This window comes from Megalops cyprinoides, chromosome 5 (assembly GCF_013368585.1).
Source record: "Megalops cyprinoides isolate fMegCyp1 chromosome 5, fMegCyp1.pri, whole genome shotgun sequence".
Taxonomy (NCBI): domain Eukaryota; kingdom Metazoa; phylum Chordata; class Actinopteri; order Elopiformes; family Megalopidae; genus Megalops; species Megalops cyprinoides.
Window position 1 is genome coordinate 8,280,043 of NC_050587.1, and position 20,847 is coordinate 8,300,889.

A 20,847-nucleotide genomic window follows, 5' to 3' on the forward strand; every position below is an offset into this window, starting at 1 on the left:
GGTATCGATAGAGCCTCATAACATACAGCCGTAATGATGTTTTGCTGTTCCTCTCATTATTATCATCTTGTACAAACTACTATATTAAAGGCAATTTTTAAATATTTTTCATGTCATTTTGTAATTTGAACACATATGCAAATTTAATATTTTGACTTAAATTTCCTCTCTCAAACTCATGTCTAGTGAACATTAGCCTTGAGGTAGAAATATTGTACCATCTCCAGCATTAGTTATTGAGTACAATTAAATGATTAATTAATACATCCTTTATTTATTGTGAAAATTGTTGTTTGTCTTTTTTCTCCTTTTTTAAGAGAGCGCATATCATCTGTGTAGGTGTGAACATGGCATGTAATTAACATGTCATAATCAAAATGACTAAGTTTGACACATTGTAATCACTGCATGGAGATTAGCCTGTAGCCAGAGGCCATCCATGCGGCCTGTCTTAATATCATTTGCATAATGAAAGCCCAGCAATAGTAATAGCTTTCCTTTCTCTTATTATAATTTCACCCAGGGCAGCGAAGACTGTGCCAATGTTTCCTATTACCTTGGAGAAACTCGCAGACAAAGTCACACACAGCTGGGCTTACTACCTTTCCATAAAGGTACTAAACAGACATTTTTCACATGGCATAATCCATTTTGTGCCTTTCAAAAATTGGAGCAAATTGTTACATATGGACCTCAACCTTTGTTTTTAAAGGTTGAACCTCTTTCACAATGCACGTACCAATATGGAAATGTTAGTTTTACCGAAATATGAAATATGATATCTCTGCAGCCAATAATCTGGAGATACCAACACAATAGGATTTATTTAGTGGAAAATAAGTAAAGAAACTTAAAATATGACACCAGTTCTGTTAAAAAAAACACACACCTTGATGTATGAACTGAGGAAGCAAATTGAATAAAGAAAGGTCATGGGAAATATGGCTGCAATCCTTCCATGAGAATTTCGTGGGAATGTAATGTACAGATGGAAATGTATAACTGTAATTTATAGACACCTATTCTGAATAAGTAGCAACAGAGGGAAAAACCACAGTGTTGTCTCGATTCTCTGTTTGCAAGTATGCAGAAGATGCTCTGCTATTCTGTTTCTCCCCTGGTGACCAGCAGGGTGCATTTTATGAAGGGACAGTGATCATATCCCTGTCCGGCAGCCTGACAAGGCCTTGCCAGCTCTCTGTCAGTCAGTCATAACATCAGCAGTTCATGTGTCTCCTAACCACATATTCCTTGGCTCAAACACAGCCCCCTGAGAGCTGATTAGGGCTTCAGAGCAACCAAGAAAATCTGATAGGATTTATTCCAGATCTGTCCAGTTTTATGTTTCCCATCCATAAGCTTTTAAGTACTTACATGCCATTATGTTTGTCTTTCCTGCGCTAGTTTTGTTTTTTTTTTCCATCCCTGTCTCTCTCTCTCTCACTCACTTCAAGAAAAAGGCCATTGCAAATCACTGGAGATACATTTTTAAAAAAGATTATCAGATTCAACTTAGATAAGCTTTTTTCTTGGAAAAAACCTTTTAACAGACATAATATCCAAGCATTATCGAAAAGCATTTAAGAAGCTGGTCTGAAACAGCATAATTTCGCTTCCCTGCCTTTTTATAGGGCAGAGAATGTGCTTTTAATGGAAATTACATATAAAGATCATAAGGACATTATAAGTGAAAGAAAGAGATTAAGCAGGAGTACTGACAGTCTTACTATCTGCCCATTTAATCTTCTAATCAGAGAAATTAAAAAAAAAATGTTTCGTTTTTCTGTCCCTACCACCACACGATTGCTCAAGGTGGCCAGACACAATGGGAAAATGTCCACCCTGTGAGATTGGTCAGTCATGGCAAACAAGAATGCGATTATGACAATATGCCTCAATTAATTATTTCAAATTAAATATGTTTGGAGATTAGCAAAAATATCTGAAGTCTAAGTGAAAAAGCAAAGAATGATCACAGAATTAAATCAAAGCTTGCACTAACTGAAATATCTTATGAAATATCTTATATCTTGAAATAACACAGCCATTGACTAACAATGGCTTTCATAGTTTTCATCTTAATTATCATTATTCTTAAAGTAAAAAAAAAGTTATAAAATCCCTTTGCCCTGTACAGCAACCATGTAATGTTTATATTTTCAAATGCCAATGACATTTTAAATGCCAGTAGAGTCTTGCATTTCAGTGATAATGACATTACATCACCATTTATGGTATTGACAAATCTATGCATTTTATTGGAGATTTTAGAATTTAATGCATCCCTTGTGGAGTACAGAGTTTTAAAACTTTACTCATATATTCCTTCATCATTTTGTCACCTGGAATTATGTCCACACTTTACACTTTACCGCACACTAATTTGCTCTATGGACAATTGCTGGCTTTTCAGTCAAGGATTGTTTACACATTAAACAAGCTGGACTCCCATTTATGGCATTTATGGCAACTTCATTCTCTAATTTTCATGTTAATATTTAATGAAACAAAAGCCCACAATCCATCAGATTTGAACATTTATTTAAGTTATTACAATATTTAAGTTAAATATTGTGCTTTGCTAAGCCAGTCACCTGAAGTTGAGTTAAAACTGTTTTTGTAAAAACCCATGCCAAAGTTTTTTATCAAATATATCTGTGTTTTACAGCAATTACTGCTATAACATTCAACTGCATGTACTAATCAAAATACTGTGACAGAGTCATAGCTGTACTAATGCTGTTTAAATATTCCACTTGTAAGAATCAAGTAATCCACTTTTAAGAATCATTTTCCTTGGTTGGCTCACTCCCAACATGTGATATGATACTCTATCAAGTGCAATGGTGCATAATAGGGTACAAAAAAAAGCAATTTAGAATTTAAGAATCATTTTAATTAATGTGGCAGCTATGATTTTTTAGGAAAAAATTAGCAGATTAGCTAAGGTCCCAGATCCCAGTCAATGGTGACAGTAAAAGAAAGATGCTTTCTGTATATGACACATGTTGTCGCTTTCAGTCTTTCAGTAGCCTTTGTAAGGCCAAAGATATGCATCTGAGAAACTGGCCATTCCACAGTCTACACACCATCTAGGATTGTAAAAGACAGTCAGAGCATTAAAACAGAAAATGAATATTAACAAGAAAAGCACATTAAAATGTATTCAACAATTCATCATGATTATCTTATGCAAGGGGATTTTGTTCTAATATATATGATGACAACATTTAGATCTTAGCTGTAATTTGCTAAATCGTTCCCAAGACATAGGAAGGAAGTTATATTAAAATGTTTAAAATCTATTAGGTATTGACAGCCAGATGACAAAAAAAACTTTGCAAGGGCATGTGTTATTTTTTCTTTTCACACAATGCCACTTGTCTGTGATCCACACAGAAGTGTTAAATGGAGAATTTTTACCAGATCAAGCACTGTGGGCATTGTATACAAGATGAAATGGAATATAACACACTAAGTAGTCAATCATTTAACTTGAAATTTCTTAAAATATAAAGACAGTGTTGTTGGCCAGACTGGCCAGAATTGGTCATCATACTTTAAGGGCCCTAAAACGTCTTGGGTTCAACATGACTCACAGGAGCTAATGAAATTCTTTCTTTTAGAAAATTTGAATTGTGTGAACCAGAGCTGTGAAATGTTGATGAACTCAGTTACACTTGTATTACCAGCTGTACACTGTCAGCTATATGTGATCAAGCACAGTGGCCACATACTTTTTTCATGCATGGCTGTTTTATAGTGGAAGTATTGCCATCTCCACAGACCCATTTGTTATGCACATATGCACAATTTTCATAAACCAAAAATGTACAGATGATTTGCTGAGTCACTTCTGATGTCCACTCTCTACTCACAAACAATGAATATATTCTCCTTAATCTTACTTCTTTGGGAGCTTTAGCGAGGAAAAGAGTTTATTTCATTTCTGCTTTCACTTCACCTTTTTCTAAGAATCAAAATTGCTTTGCAGTGAACTACAATAGTGAATGTATATAATGAATTGGGAGGCATGCCCAATAACAGTGTGATAAATTTAATAATTGGATGAAGACATTGGCAGCTACATACTGAGAAAAAAAGAAATGGGGAATTGTATCTAACTTTCCAATTAATAACTCGCTCTGTAGCGATAGGGGAAAAAGAATACATGTATTGTGTGGGCTGTGTCCTTAAATAACAACAAAATGGATGACATTCTGTTCATTGTGCAGGCGAGACATTATTTAATAGAAAATAGAGGAATGGGGATGTAGGAGGGTTTGCACAAAATGAAGAAAATGAAAAGGAAGAAAGAGTAGCATGTAGACTGTAAAAACTAATTAATACATTAAATAGACTGTATTCATTAAGTCTCACTTCACACCTGAGTCTACCATAGTTTTTGTGTGTGCATGCGTGCAAGAGAGTGGAGGTCAAAAGATATTGGAGTTATATGGACTGGAGGGAAGCTTGAGGGAGACCATGCGCTTATAAAAGTCACACCCCTGAAAGTACACCTATTTTCCATCCGGGTTTCATAACACAAGATATCAGCAGATTTCAAAGGTGCCAGTTCGGTATTCACAGATATGAAGAGAAGCTTACAAGACCTACTCTAACATCATGTGCTGAGCCCAAACTTTCAGTGCCTCACAGCCTTGATTTGCGTGCAAGTATTTCTTTATTAATGTGTTTTCATATGCTACAACCAATACTCCCTTCTTCCTTTTTCTGAGGAATGGCAGGTATGCAATCCACCAGCCAATTGCCATAGTTGTTCACTGCAGTAAATTACAAGTGCTGCCTGGTGTCCTCCAGAAAAAGTAAGACCTTCAATTTTGCCTAGGTGTGTTGTTCTTGTTTCTTGCTCCATAGTTGTTTCCTGGTTGTCAGTTTCAGCAGTTGTGTCTGTAAAAACAAAGAAATCACCCTCTTCCTCTTCCACATGCTTTGAGTGAATGGACTTGCTTTCTGAGACTGGGCCAGACTTTCCAGCTGCATGGAGAATCAGTCGATGGATCCTACTCTCCTGCAAATTGGGTTGATAAGCACCGCATCTTGAAATTCTTTTTATCAAGAAATCCTTTTCTTGATAAAAAGGTTTAGTCCATGAATCAACTGAATGAATTCTGGCTGCTCAGCTGTTGACAAAGTATGCATGCTGTTAACTGTGTATTATGTGGTAAGTGAGCCTGTTTTCTTTTTTGACAGAGGGGCATCTGCAGATAACTGAGTCTGTCTGCGTGATGTTGCTGGTGATTTTCTTCTTATTATTCCCCCTGTTGCAGATTCAGTCTTATGTACTTCAAATTTAAGACCTCGGGGTGCAATCTTCTAAAACTGGTTTTGAAGTTTGAAGTTGCCATAAAAGAAACAGATATAATGTTTTTTCTTTTCTGTGGATAATTTACATTTGGCCTGGACCTTCCCTTTCTCTGTCTGTGACAGGATGTAGAAATACTTCCCATTCAAAATTGCATATTTTGTCACGTCTGGTTTTGGCATCGGTGTCCCTTCTCCACCAGATGACAGCTGATTCTGCAGGTTAAGCTTCCATGCTCTCTTCAAATGACACATTTACTCATTTACTTGCCACAATACTTGGTTTTTCTCACCACTGCAAATAAATACAGTGCAGATGATAGTCCTTTAAATTTTTTTTATTATTATTTGTACATTGTCCAGATTTACATATTTTGTTCTAAATCACCATCCAGCTGGAAAATATTCCTTATAGTGACATGGTAGGACATGTAGTTCATATTGAATTTGAGAATAAACCAAACTTCACAACAATATAGAATATATTTGCAACATTATTTTGATGTGCTATTATCTGAATTATGGTTGATTCATTGCTTCACTATGTTTCTAAAATGTTTCAGTAAGAAATGATTTTTATTAATTTAGTTATTTAGATATTTATAAATAAACCATATTTTGGGGTTCAAACCTTATGAAGAAGAGAGCCAGTTGATGTCAGCAATGTCACCTTTCAACTTTGCAGGAAGCAAGTTCTATCAAAACATAATATCAAACCTTCATTCTCATTTGAGACCTTATCATCTTTCTCAGTTCACATGAACAGGGTCAGGTACAGCAGTGATCACTAATGAATGGGTCAAAATACACAAATAATAATACCACATTCTATTCAACCCTATCTATCCATGGATCTACTGCTTAACAATAAGCTGTTTAACAGTAAACAGCAGGAGAAAGCTGAAATCACTGTCACCAGAGCTGAAAAACACAGCCAACTCTGGAGAAACTTATGGTGTGTCTGGGTGAGAAGAGTTCTGTTGTGATCGCTCTATTCGTGTTGTTGTTTAAACATAGATGGATATGAACATATTCTAGATAGTTTATGTGGGTTACATTCATTGACTGTGAATTGAGAAGACGGAAAATTTCAGGTAATATTAAAAATTAGTAACATTAACTTAGCAAGCCAGCTAGCTGTCTATCGTCTTAAATACAGTAATAAAATCATAGGTTGCTAAAGACCTAATGTTAGTTTCCTCAGTGTTTGTATGATTGTTTGTCTCCTGGCTAACTTTAGTTAGTTAAAGGTAGCCAGATATTAAAGGTAGGTTTACCTGTTGTTATTTTCACTGCCTTCATGTCTATGATGTGTTTTACATCAACAACTGAATGTGTACTCATGACTTTCATCCATAGTTGCATATTTAAAAAAAGGTTGTTATACTTACATATAATTGATTTAAATGATGTGTTTATGAGATAAATTTAGGAAATACAATGTCATATTCTGGACAGATTCTGGCTGACAATGGGAATCTTTTAGATGTCTCTACAAAGATGCCAGTGTCATGTAGATCAATGACTGAGTGGCTGGAGGAATAATCTTTAAATGATAGCTTTACTAATGCTCACAGTGGGGCCACATTAGCATTAAACTCAACTGACTCTTGTTTGTAACATCATTGGTTTTCTGGGTGATGTACTATTGGTGATACCCACATATTATCACATCTCCCCCATTGTGAAGAATACACCAATATTTCCTTTATGGTTAACAATGTAAGGTGGGAATGGGAGACGCCTGACAACATACAGACTGTGGCACACTAAAATAAGGGACTGTTGCTCAAGTAAGCATTCTTGGGCCATAAATGACAAACCACCTGGCTGAGGAATGTGTCCCCGCTCCTCCACACCAAGGAACTGTATGACAGGATGAGTCACCAGGGGGTAGGGAGAGTCAGAAGGCACGAGATCTTTATGATCCCAAATCCCTCAGGGATCCTTCCTCCTGACTAGTGAAATTCCAACCTGCAACTATCAACTATTATTTCTGTATATTCTGTTTGGTTCAAGGTACACAGGTCTTGTTTGGTCTCATTTTGATCCATACAATGCAAGTAGCAAAGGGGTGATAGTTCTATAACAGTAGAGGGTCTCCTAACCCTTAGTCTGAAAATCCGCTCAGCAAGCTGAAAGAATGAACACCAATGCACATGCCCCAAATAACGGGACAAGAATAAACTCTGGCACCAATCAATAGCCAGATAAGGACAAAACCTATTGGGGCTCTGTCCATGACCCCACCTCATGTGCTGACCAACTCCTTATGGTTTGGGTATATAAAGGGAAAGATTTCTGCACTCAGGGAGCCCGTCAGAATGGCCTCCTGTGCATTAAGCGTATAGCCATGTGACTCTGTATAGGTATATGTGTATTTGTCATCATTTGCACTGTACCATACTGTTTGCTGTAATTTGGGAACTTCTAACGTATTGGAACAATTTGGATTAATAAAAATATTAGCCTTAACCTTTGTTTGTGATTTCTCATTTGGCCATTTCTAACGACGCACATAGCAGGATGCGAGGTTTTTCCGTATGTTCTTGCCGTACCGCTAGAAACCCACTGATACTTACACTCATAGTCAGTCTTAAGTATTGCACTATTCTGACGAGTCTGCAGTCCCTAGGTGGGCCGCCTAACATATATTCTATGATTTAGAGTATAACATGGCAGCGAGTTATATTAAATGCGCTGGTACGGTATCCTACGTCGTGGACTATGTAGCCTGATCACCTACAAGCCAAAGCGAACTAAGAATTCCTGGGATGCTAAGTAGAATTGGGAATTGGGGAACTAAAACGTAGGTTGGCATAAAATGGTGTCAGATTTGAGATATTTGATAGGCAGATTTTAACATCATTACTTCCAAAGACACAAACGCACGCATCTGCCTTCAACAGCCACCACTTCCCTCATTGGTTGTGACTGGCTGTCCTACAACAATGTACAACTCCTACAACTCCTCCAACTCCTACAACTCCTCCTGAATGCTGAGCCTCAGTCTGAAATTTTTCTAGAGCACTGGAACAGTAGTCCAGATTTGATAGGCAGTCACTAGCTAGGCAAGGCTCACATGTGTGGCTGCGATTGGTGTACCAGTCTTGAGAGAAGTCCATAGGCAAAGGTTGACATTTTATGTATGTCACTCGTACAATGATGTCTTGCTGATTTCCTTTAAAGATAAGAAAGTTTTTTGCACAATAGGCAAACTCGCTTTCATGGGACCTTTCTTAATTGTTTCGCCAATGTAAAGCTGTGAGGCTGTGTGTACATCAGTATATACCCTGCATTTATTGGAACTAGTTGAAGGTGCAACTTTGGCAGGTTTGTTAGAATGAAATTGTGGAAATCTTGGCTTGGTAATCAGGGTAACTGCTTGTGTAAGAACCAGTAACTGCATCACTTAGGCAATAATCACATCACTCTATGAGGCTACCTAGATGCATTCATTCAGTTTGGGGAAGGCCTTTTTCTATTCCAACATGACTGTGCCCCAGTGCACAAAGCAAGGACTATAAAGACATGGTTTGATGAGTTCGGTGTGGAAGAACTTGACTGGTCTGCACAGAGCCCTGACCTCAACCCCATCGAGCACCTTTGGGATGAACTGTTCTCATCCAACATCAGTGCCTGACCCCATAAATGCTCTACAGAATGAATGGGCACAAATTGCCACAGAAACACTCCAAAATCTTGTGGAAAGCCTTCAAAAGGGGGACCAACTCCACACAATGTCATTATGTCATTACAATATAATGGTCAGGTGTCTGAATACTTTTGTCCATATATATATATATATATATATATATATATATATATACATATATATATATATATATATATATATATATATATATATATATATGAGTAGGTGACCACAGGCCACAGGTCATCCACCATGAAACCATCTCACAGGTCTCCTCGTACAAATACCTTGGTATTTTTATTGATAGTTCACTGATCTGGAGCACGCATGTTGATAGTCTCTATAGCAGACTGCCACAACGTCTGCATTTCTTGCAGGGACTCAGAGTTCACGGTGTTGATCAGAAGTTTATGATAGTCTTTTATCAGGCGGTCTTTGAGAGCCTAATAAGATATGGCATCACAGCTTGGTTTGGTAATCTCCCTGTGCAACTGAAGTCTAAACTAGCCCGACTCACACAAACTGCATGGAAGATAATCGGTGTAATACAGCATCCATCCCTGCAGTCTACCTACGAGCAGGCTATGTTAAGGCAAGCCAACAAGATCATAACTGACCCATCTCATGTGCTTCATACTGAGTACCAGCTACTGCCATCAGGGAGGAGGTTTTAAGTACCATGCTGTCGTTTCAATAGATTTAAAAACTCTTTTATCCCTTTAAATGGTGACACATGTAACAGGGATGCAATTAATATGATATGACCAATTTCCAGTTATAGCGCCTCCCTGTACCTTTTTAGCATTATAGGTTTTACTATTTATTTATTTATCCATCATCAGTGTATGCTTTTATCTCTTTTTACTGTATGTTTTTGACTATTATGTTCTTAAATATGTTTTTTGTTCCCTGTATGGACGCAGCATGGGTGGAAGCCCAAGCCAAATTTCCCACAGTGTGGGACAATAAAGTTAATCTTGAATCTTGAATCTTGAATCCCTGTTCTTTAGGCAGTGCTAGGGGCTTTGATAGCCATTCTGTCATCTTTTTTCTTTTCTTATGTCGAGTCAAATTTTATTTGTACGACATTTGTGTTTTTCCTAGAGTACTCCATCTACTTGTTTCTCCTCAGGTTAAAATATATCCCTGCCACTGAGTTCATTACCTTCTCACCAACTGGAAAATTCAGTCAGCCTTGATGTGACACTCCAGTTCAGCTGAGAATGGAGATTCCAAACACTATCTGGAACTATCATGTTCCTAAACATTTCTGGAATCAGTAATGACAGTACTGACAGTACTGGAATCATTACAATGTGGTATCTACATGAATGGAACACTACATGTTCAGCTCACATGGTATGGGTACAGTTTCAGCTGAAATGACCCCAGTAAAGTAATAGCAGCTCCAGCAACTCAGACTGTGAACAGAAATAATCACATTACCAATTAAAAATATTCTGTGCTTACAACACAGTAAGTACTGGCGCTTAACTGGGTCATCAATTATCTAAAACAATCAACTTGATTTCTATGTCTTTGGTGTATGGTATCCTTAGAACCAATTTAGTATGAATATTCCACATATTGTAATATTTCTTACGTAATTTGGCATTTTAGTTCCTATTTACTATGGTAAAAATGTAAACAATATACATGATGAGTATCCCATCAGAATGACTGAATAAAGATCCGTAAAAGTGGTTTAACTCAATTTCATTGTTTGGTTATATATTTTATCCTTTGTAGATATTGGATCTTTTATTCATGTTCATTTACAGATCATAAATATTTCAATTTGGGGTCATTTGTCCCAGTAAATGTAGTACAATAATTGAAATGTAGGCCTATGTAAAATATGGTGTATTGGTTCTCAAACATTACCTCAATCATCAAACATGGAAAATTATTTAACAAAAATTACTTCAATCATCAACACTTACATTATTGTCAGTAGACGCTGTTTCCAAATATTGTCAGTGAATCCCTTTGGTTGATTTTGCATCACTTGTCATTAACTCAGGTTATAGGTGTAACTCAATGTTATAGGTGTGTGATATGTATACAATGTGTTTGAAAGAGGCAGTCTTGTTAAATGATGTACAAATGGGATGAGTACTGGATAAATTTTAAATAACACTCCAAACTTGCTTATTTCATTATATTTCACTATGTATTCGTTTATGCTCTATTACTTCCATTTGTAGAGTTTTCAGTTTTGTTGACTGGCCAGTACATGGGATCCCGAGTGGTTCAGTCAGCAAGGCATTTGCTTTGAGCAGAGGCCGAACCCCGTAGTCTGGATTCAAAACTAGTTGGGGCATCTGCCAGCAATGACCAGGACACAACAGCAATGGTAGAAATGCCCCCAGGAAAGGTAGCGATGGGCAAGCCAGGGCCTTCTTGTCTCACTGCGGTCAGAAGCTCGGAGGTTACTCAGATAATGTCAGTAAAGTAGGGCTTATCCTCCAGTGAGCGCCCAATCCTATGCAGTGTGCTGTATGACTTGTAATGCTAGAAATAGCCGTTGGCTGTGTACAAGTGTGTCAGAGGACAGTATTTGTCTTGCTTCAGTGCTCCTGTGCAAGTGCAGAGGCTGCCGTGATGAGACAAGCCTAGTCTACAAAGGTGATTCCAACAGGGGTTACAAAAAAGGGAAAACAGCACAAAAGCACTGTTCCCCAGCCCCTTTGCTGCCACCTGCATTAGGCTTTTTACAGTAAGAACAGTAAGAATCGTAACTGGAATTTAACCATAATACAATTGTGATTTTACCCTAATTGCACTGACCACACCTCTTTAGGCTTGCACTTGGTAACTGAAGCGTTGCAGTATAGTCCTGCATTTGCACCATTAGAGTCAGTCTCCCTATTTCTGAGGCCAGACAATTTTCTGTGACTGTAATGTAGGTTAAAGACAGCAATAATGGAGGAAAAGGGTGAAATTATGTGTTGGGGTATATTAATGGAATGTCACATAAGCGTCATTCCAGTAATGAGTTGTGCTTTGATAAACAATAATTATGTAAGTGTGATGATACATCTTTTCATTGGGTTAATTCAGAGATGGGGCAGGCATTCTTTGGGGTGTATAAAGGTTGTGTTCGTATGATACCTGTGCTCAGTTTTCAGATTTTTTCCCCCTGATGTCTATTAACTATAATCTGCTTCATTTTAATAAGTGTAACTCTGAATTGCTACTGAATTGTTTTGCTCCAAGCTGAAATATTGTCATGTGATTTTTTTGTTTCCTAAACTTGTGGGCAACATGTAATAAAATCTAAGTCTTTATGTGGTGTAGTACGTTAGGGCTTAAATGATATTGTGAAGCTGCAAGGACCTTGCAGGAAATTACCATGGATTATGATTCTTTCAAAGGTGGTATATTACATTTGTACAGAGAATGTGCTATACCCTGATATATGACATATAAAGACCAAACTGTCTTCAAATGGCTAGAGGGACAAACATAGTGCCATGTTAAAATTTAGGTAACACTGGGTAGCATTGCTTTGGAATATAGTGCTTGCTCATTTTGTGAGAGGTAACATGGGACAAATAGTCCAGTATTAATTGTTTGAAATTAATACTTATTTTGTTTTTAGGAGGCTGTTTTTGTTCACTGGAAGTGCTTTGTGAACATAAACAACAGAAATGTCTGTATATTTGTTTAACCAATTTTTAACCAAGTTGACATCAGTATGTTACACATTTCAACAATATAGTATATGTTCTGCAATGGAAATCATTCTACTCAGTATCAATATTCTTACCTGTGTCTTGTATTTGTAAATATTAGGCAATAACAAGAAGTCAAGAAAGATATCTATATGCCACAGTATTGTGACCAAAAAATGAAATAAATAAATTCCACAAAAATAATAAAGTTTTTGTCTGTAAAAATGCAACTTAATTTGCCATTGAGAAATGAAGGATACAGTATCTAATGTAATTCATTGTAGCCACCCAGTTCCCACATCTATACAACCATAAAGCTTAGATCCCCACAAAAGAGGCAAGCGAGAGTGGGCATAAAAACACAACTGTATTGACAAAGGCATGCATTTGCTAAAATGATGATGAATATTTCATGTAGACAAGGTTTCAGTGCTCTTTGGCGGATGTAAATAAGTGAAGAGCATATGATATTTACCCCAGTATAAAAGATTCATGAGGGCCTGAACTATTTAAAAAGGCTAAACATGACTTGGTGTTTACACAAGGGTCAGACAGAGAGGTCGGACAGAGGGGGAAGTTTCTGCTCTAATAGGGATATAGTGTTACACATAGAAAAACAAAATATTGCTGTGGCCACAGTGAGAGACGTGGTAGCAATTCAGATCCTGTTTGGCCATCCTTTGGTTTATAATTGTTTTTCATCCTGAGCACTCTTGTATACGCATGCTGCGGTAAGGTATCAATATAGTACCATGCTTCACCATACCATGGGATCTGCTTCTGAACTAAGCAAAAACATCTGAAAGGGATAGAGGTGGCAACAGGCCCACTGATCTCTATCTATCCAGACAAACTCTTACACTGATACACTTCAATAGTGTTTTTTTGATGGCGCAGAATGATTATAAATAGCATCGTGTACATCAGGCGTGGTAAACACCTCAGTGTTGGACCCCAGCTACGATGTTCAATACAGTTCCATATATTTTAGTGCTGCTGCTTAATGTGAAGGATGGGGAGCACATTAAACAGACACGGTGTGGTAAAAACCACAGGACTGCTCAGAAACCGCGCTCTGAGAGCACGTCCACTGTGGCATTATTGATCCTCCACCACAAGCGGGGCTGTTTGTTTGCATTACATCTTCACTGGCTGTAGCTTTTTGACACCGGAGATGTTTGCGCCGGTGAGGTACCGGCTAAGGTACGAGTGCCGGCTCAGACATGCGCCACGCAACTCCGCAACAACGGGAAGAGTCAAAGCAAAGAAAAATAAAAGATGGGAAGCATCATTAAAACTCCAGCAAAAGAGAAAGAGCGGACGGGGAAGTGGCATTATATCTTGATCAACAGATGACTGATAATATCGGTGCTGCCCATCTTTCACAGGCCCCTTGTTTGATGACAGAACTTGAGTCGCCTCGCACATCCATTACCCCGCGCCGCCCCCCCAGGCAGGCGCATCAATAACGCTCGCGCCCGGCAGAGAGGAGGACACCGCGCGCTGCCCGAGGGGTCCCACCACGTGCCCCACACCATTACAGCCCACCCATCCTTCATCACCCGAACCCCCCACCAGCACTGCAGAGAGGCCCGCGTGCCCCTGCGCAACCCACCCACCTCCGGAATTAACCCTCTCCTTCAGGACAGGAGCGGAGGTGTCCGGGGCTCCATCTCTATCAATGCACCTTGGAGACCGCGATTTTGCTTTTCAATCACTGAGCGGATGAAAGGGAAATAAGAAATGCACCTTGGTAATCTGAAATGGGCATCGCTGATTAATTTACAGTGAAGAAAAAGACTCCTTAAAGGCAGTGAACCAGCAGAGCCCTCCTGAACCTGAAAACAGCTCCTCAGACATGGCTGAAGAGCCAGGTCAACCCCATAATATGGTCTTGACTGTATAAACATATGACTTCAACTTGTCATGACACACCCCAAAAGGCCTTGTCTTTGTAACATTGATGGCATATGTAGGTTGACAAACAGCCACAGAAGATCAATGCACTCCAAAATCTCATCATGCAAACTGTTTTTTTTTTTTCTCAACTTAAGCAGGCATGTATGCATTGAGAAAAACTAGAAATAATAATAACACATCCTAGATGAATATGAGCAACTGAACGTTTGTATCATAAGTACATGTGTAAGTAAATGAATCAAATATTAAATAGGTTTGTTATAAAAATTGTTGTAAGAAGATCATTTACAGTACACTTTCAATTGCTCACTCGCAGTGCACACAGCCCTAAAAGTGTTCCCTCCTTCCTACACCCTGTGACAGTCAGGTCCCTGAGCCCCCTTGCCTCAGAAACCATCACAGACCATTCCTGCTGAATGTGGCCTTGCCAAAAATCAATCAGATATGAAGTATTCCCCTCATATTATGATTGGTCTGACTCTCTGTGCCTCTGCGTGAGGCCATACAGAGAGCTTGATGCACATATTCCCGGTGTCCATGCCACTCTGCGTTTGACACTGTACTTCACCTCAAAAGCCTTTTTGTTTTTCATTTATCAGCCCAGTGCCAGTACCACACTTCACTTTGAAGTAGGAGTGCTACTTGAAGTAAGGTACTGCTTTCTATAGATTCTCTACGGCTCTGCTTTTATAATTGCAGATATCTGAATTTGATTGTGTTCACCTGGAGATGACTTTAGTTGTAGTGCAGTAGAAGCAAAATCAAAATGGACTTAGAATATAGAGGACGGATTGTAGAACCCTCTTTTCTTTCACTGTTGGCTGTCATAGCAGTTTATAATAGTGCATACATTTGTGAGTTTGAAATATGAAAATGTCAACCCCCATCCAAAAGAAAAAAAACTAAATTCCCATCCCTGTCATTATGTAATGAAAGACCTAGCAAGAGATTTTCACTTACGACAATGTGTATATCCACAATTTTTTTTCTTTTGCAGTAGTAATTACTTACCATGCACAACACCAACACATCAGTCCCAAAACGAAACTTTAAGGTATTTAGGGTTGTCTCATATATTAGCACTCCTATTAATTAATTACTCTTTGTCTGTAAATAATTTTTATCATTTCAGTTATTTGTAAATTTACTGAACACTCAACTATACAGATTTGCAATGTTTGATTGACATTGATACAATGATACAATTGTTTGATCCAATGATATTTGGATGGGGAACATAACCATGTATGTATGTGACCATAATGTACATTCTTCTGGGACAAAGGACTGTCAATTTGTTGATATGTCTGAAAAAATACGGGGAAAACAAGCGCATTCAAAGTGGATGGAAGGAGAAGCAGCCTTTCCTTGTGCGAGGAATATTCCGCACGTTGTTTAATAACTCATTTGGACAAAGGGCCGTTTTCATCAAAGCAGAGAAGGCAGTGCGGGGCTGATAGAAGCCCCTTTCCTGATGGCTGCCAGTGTAATGGGAGGGTCCTCCAACACCTGGGACCACGGCAGACTCATTCAGACTCCCACCCTCACCGCCACCTCTCTGGCCACACCGTTCTTCCTTTCATGTCTTATTTATCCTCTGCGCGCTTCCTCTCCCATTTACCAGCAGGAAAAAATAAAGCTTTTGTTGTCTTTTTTTCCCCCTGCAAGCAAAAATTTAACAAACACAAAACATACTACAGCGATGCTTAATGGAATAGCACATGGCTCTCTTTCATGTCGTCGGTGGAGTGTTATTGGGAGCAGCGAAGTTCAAGCTTGTGTTTTAAGCTTTTTATTTTTCCCACCCACCTCCTATTTGTTTATAATCAGCAATGTATTGTGTATTACACTTATTACATTGAGGCACCCTCAACACTCATGCAAAATTATTGAAACAAATGTAATCCTCCAAAGGTTATTTTTTTCACACTACAAGACCCACAGTTCAGTGCAGTACAGCAAATGCCAAGTGGTGGACAGGAGCATTTCTCACTGACAACAATTTAGCAACTTATAGGCACCTGACAAGCTGCTTAGAAGGGAGGGATGAGCACAAGGACAAGGAACTGTGGGTGTTGTAAAGGCACTGAACCCCAGGATAATTATGCTGATTATGTTCCACTGCTGTGGATTCCCATCTTAGTTAGCTAATTACAAAGGTCAGACCCCAACATTACTTTACATTACAGTACATTACATGGATGAACATGTGATGCTTTCGGGCTAAGCCTGATGCTCTGATGTCAAAAATTCACGAAATGTAAGCATTTTTCACTTGTAATGTATAATGTAATGAGGCAATATATCATGTCAACCTGCTGGGAACATATCTGAGATCTGTGGATTGTTTTTTCCCTCCTGCCGAAAAAATAAAATGAGAATATAAAGCAGAATATTCTTTATTATTTTGAAATACCAAAGTGATTATTAACAACACTACTGATAAACCGATTGGCTAATCTCAATGGAGGCTATGCCCTAGATGAGGGCTGTATTGAAGGCACATTGGGGCCAAATGGAGATGTTAGTTCAAATGTGTGTATAAAATAGGTTTGCAATAGTCATACACTAAACATACCATTGTGTGGCAGTATGGTCACCAGACATAAACCTGACACTCATTAATGACACCCCAACATCACCTGTCCCAATTAATAAAAATAGTATGTTTTTACATTTTGTACCTTTGTCATTCTGGGAATACTACAGTATGCTGAATACTGGGACTCAACTAGCACTACAACACCAGAAAAAATAGTTATTTTTCATGTTTCAACAACAAAAAATACTTTAGAAGAAATTATTTTATAAAATTAGACATGGCTAGTTTTTTCCAGTTGGAAGAAATGGCTTGGTATATTTAACGATAGGCAACTCCCCCCTGCCCTGAATTGAGCTCTTTAGTTATTAATTTTACTATTAAATACTCAAAGAAAATTTTCTCTGTTGTAAAGCAGCACTTATTAATAATCTGCTTCTACCTGTATACGAACGAGGTGCGAGCCATGGTAGTGGCTAATTATTACCTTTATATGCAAATGCCATTAGTCCTGCTTAAAGTGTGCTTTCTTATTTAATTAATTAAAACAATCATCTATAAACTTTAAATTAGTCTGGTGTAAAATAATCTCTTTTTAGTCCTTTAATAATTAGCAGCCAGTAAAGCCGGCGTATTAATTGCATTGATCTTTGCCTCAGGAGACGAGGGGACAAAACGCTTTGCCATCACTGCTTCCTGAAATAGAGAATTCCCCTGAATTGTGAGGAGAAAAAAAGGGAATAAACTTTTTTTCTGAGTTCAGGCAGTAAATTACCCCGGGGAATCAAATGGAAGCCTTAATTAGCCTCACACGGTGGTAAAATTGATTGAAAAGCAGCACATCAATTATTAAATGTAACAGTTTTTTTTTCTCCCCTACACACCCCCACCCCTTTCTTGAATTCTTTCAGAGGAAGAGGAGTGACTCAAATCGCCTGGGTGTTACCTCTGAGCTCTAGCTGATAATGAGGGTTCTCTCAGATGATAGGTGAGATTCTGCCAAGCTCAGGCTGGCGTACCTCCGACATCGGACACCAGAACATTCCCAACAACCGAGGACCAGTGAAAGATTGAAGGACAAGAAAGTGGTCATCATCACTCTGGTTGTTTATGTCCATATTTCTTCATACACTGCCCGTGCGTAACCTATTTCATTTTTTTTTATCATGGTAATTTAGGGGTAAGTACCCACTTGCTTTAATTGATTTGGGCTTCCTGTATATTCCCAGTTGTTTGGTTTGCCTTATTTGGGTTTGAACCTCGTCCATCAACCTGGCAGGCCTACAGCCATGATGTGATCCCACCCAAAGTGCGGGGTCAGACAGCATTGAGATGAGAGTGTTGAGTGAGAATGAATCTGCCAGTCTGTATCACTGCAAATCTGATGGCACGCTGTTGGTGCAATGCTGCCACTAACAAAGCCTGCCTAATTCTCTGAAATGCACTCATTAGCGAAGCAGTATTTATCTGTTTAATTGTGTTAATTAACATGCTAGTGAAGAGAGGAATACAAGCACAGCTCAAACCACAGATGCTGCACCTTGAATGATCTGTCCTGTGCTGCTGCCACTTTGTGGCTATAACAGGCATTGCAGTTTTTGAGCGCAGGGAAGGATTAGCTGTCTCTCTGCATTTTCTCTGTCTTTGTACACTTGTCACTTGATAAGGCACACTTGAGCATATATGACTTTTATGAAAGAAAGAAAGTAAAAATAGCCAATAAACTAACCTTTCCAATATAATCTCCGGCTGGAGCAGAACTCCTTTTTTGTTTTAGCTTTATTTGAAACCCAGCTCAGTCCTACCTTTCCAAAACGAACAACAAAGATCTGAAAAACACTGGCTTCTGATGTTTCTCGAGAGGTCGCTTCATGGATGACTGGGCGACTCCTGGGGCCCCCGGTGGCCAGGGCATTGTGGGTGATTTCTGTGAGTGGAAAACTCATTTGGGACTAATTATTTTTTGCTGGCTCTCCTGCTCCGGTTACTTAACGTCACCTATGCCAAAGTGGCGGTAAAATGCCCTTAAAAGATACACAACACTTGACACTGGACAAGTCAGAGAGCAAGACACAAAGGAGTCGAGGGAAGCTTTTGTGATTCATCCAGGGTCAAGTATAGGTTATAACAATGTTTTAATTAGAAGCTATAATTTATACATGATGGTTTTCCTTATGTCCAAAAAATTAACAAAAGGCTTTGCAGACATTCAGCCAACAAAGGAAAGCATTTTATGGCTTTGACTAGAGAGGGGAATGATCTATGTTATATTACTTCTCAAGGTCAGAAAATGAAAATTTAGACATGAAGTAGGATTTACATAAGTTATTCTCTCTGTGTTATTTACCTCTCTGTGTCTTTTCTTTGCATTTATGAATGTCGTATATTTAATTACAACAAATCATTTCTACTTACAATAACACACACGTCTATCTATCCATCTATCTATCTGTCAGTTGGTCAGTATGGACTTTAAAGTAGAAACAGATAATGACAAATCTCATAAACATCATCCCCAGATTATGATTCCAGTAACACTGGGTGTTAGTTTATATTTTTATAATTTGTAGTGTATCTGTAGGAAATGTTCCCTGGTAAAATTTATATCACAGGGAGGAAAGATGTGTAATACAAAACACTGAAAGATAAAAGATACATTTTTCTAAAAATTCTGCTTATATTATGAACCATAATCCCAAACAGAAACCATTCATTCTGACTTGACCTCAAAGTGTCTTTAAATATAAAAGGGATGTTTTTATTTACTATACTATACTATTTAATCTTGACTTTCAAAGCTTATTTTTGTTAAATCATTTTATGATTTATTTTATTTTTCATGTTTAAAGTTGTGCATTTGCAGTTTAAAGTTAAGGCATTATTATTATAATTATTCTAATTTCTATCCATGCATGTGCTCAACCACAGTGTCACACCAGCATGTCCCTCTTTGACTTCTCTTCATTCTTCATCATCATCATATTCACACATTTGCCATTTTAACTAAGACAAATTTAACATACATCCACAACATTGGAATGTGCATCAATTTGTGCTCAGAATGTATATTTCCGGGTTAAAACCTAACTGAATCTGTATCATTCAATTACAAGCACCCTGAACTTCTGATCAAGCTCAGAGGTGGAAAAGAAAATTGGACAAGAATCCAATCATTGAATTCATTATCTGACATTTATCATATAAGATGTGTTAAATGCCTGAAATATTTTAAGATTTGTGTTGTGCTGTACTTGAGTACTAACACTGCCTCACTTAAGTACTTACAATTGAGTATTATAAATAATGAAATAAAATTTATTAAGAAAACATTTTAATTCTTTCTTGATAACAAAAATCTCAATTGATGTTACTCTCATTTTTTTAATAGACTTCATAATTCACTTTGGGTACAATACTTTCGACTGCCACAAAATTAGAAAAAAAGTTCGTGTTGTGGACTCCCAGTTACAGCCAATGACACAGTCTGTTTGAAAGCCAAACTGTGGTGCTCCATCTGCACTTGAGACTTTTTACTAAATGGTCCATTAACTCATTTACAGTGTAACTTTCATAGAGGCCATTACAGTTACCTCACGTCACTCAATTCAATCACTGAAGTAGCTAATTACAAAAAAACTGGAATTACAATTAAAATGATGTTTTAGAAACTTTAATACCATTGCTGCTCTCTCGGGATAATTGTTGCCTATTAAGAAATGTTTCTATTGATA

General features: G+C 38.0%; 1 protein-coding gene across 1 annotated transcript in view; it reads left to right on the forward strand.

Annotated features, from left to right (window-relative positions):
• Window positions 1-20,847, forward strand: part of skp2 (S-phase kinase-associated protein 2, E3 ubiquitin protein ligase) — a 116,679-nt gene that overhangs the window by 78,215 nt on the left and 17,617 nt on the right. The window contains 1 exon segment of the mRNA XM_036528715.1: window positions 14,065-14,314. Within this exon segment, the coding sequence (XP_036384608.1) occupies window positions 14,065-14,314 (250 nt within the window).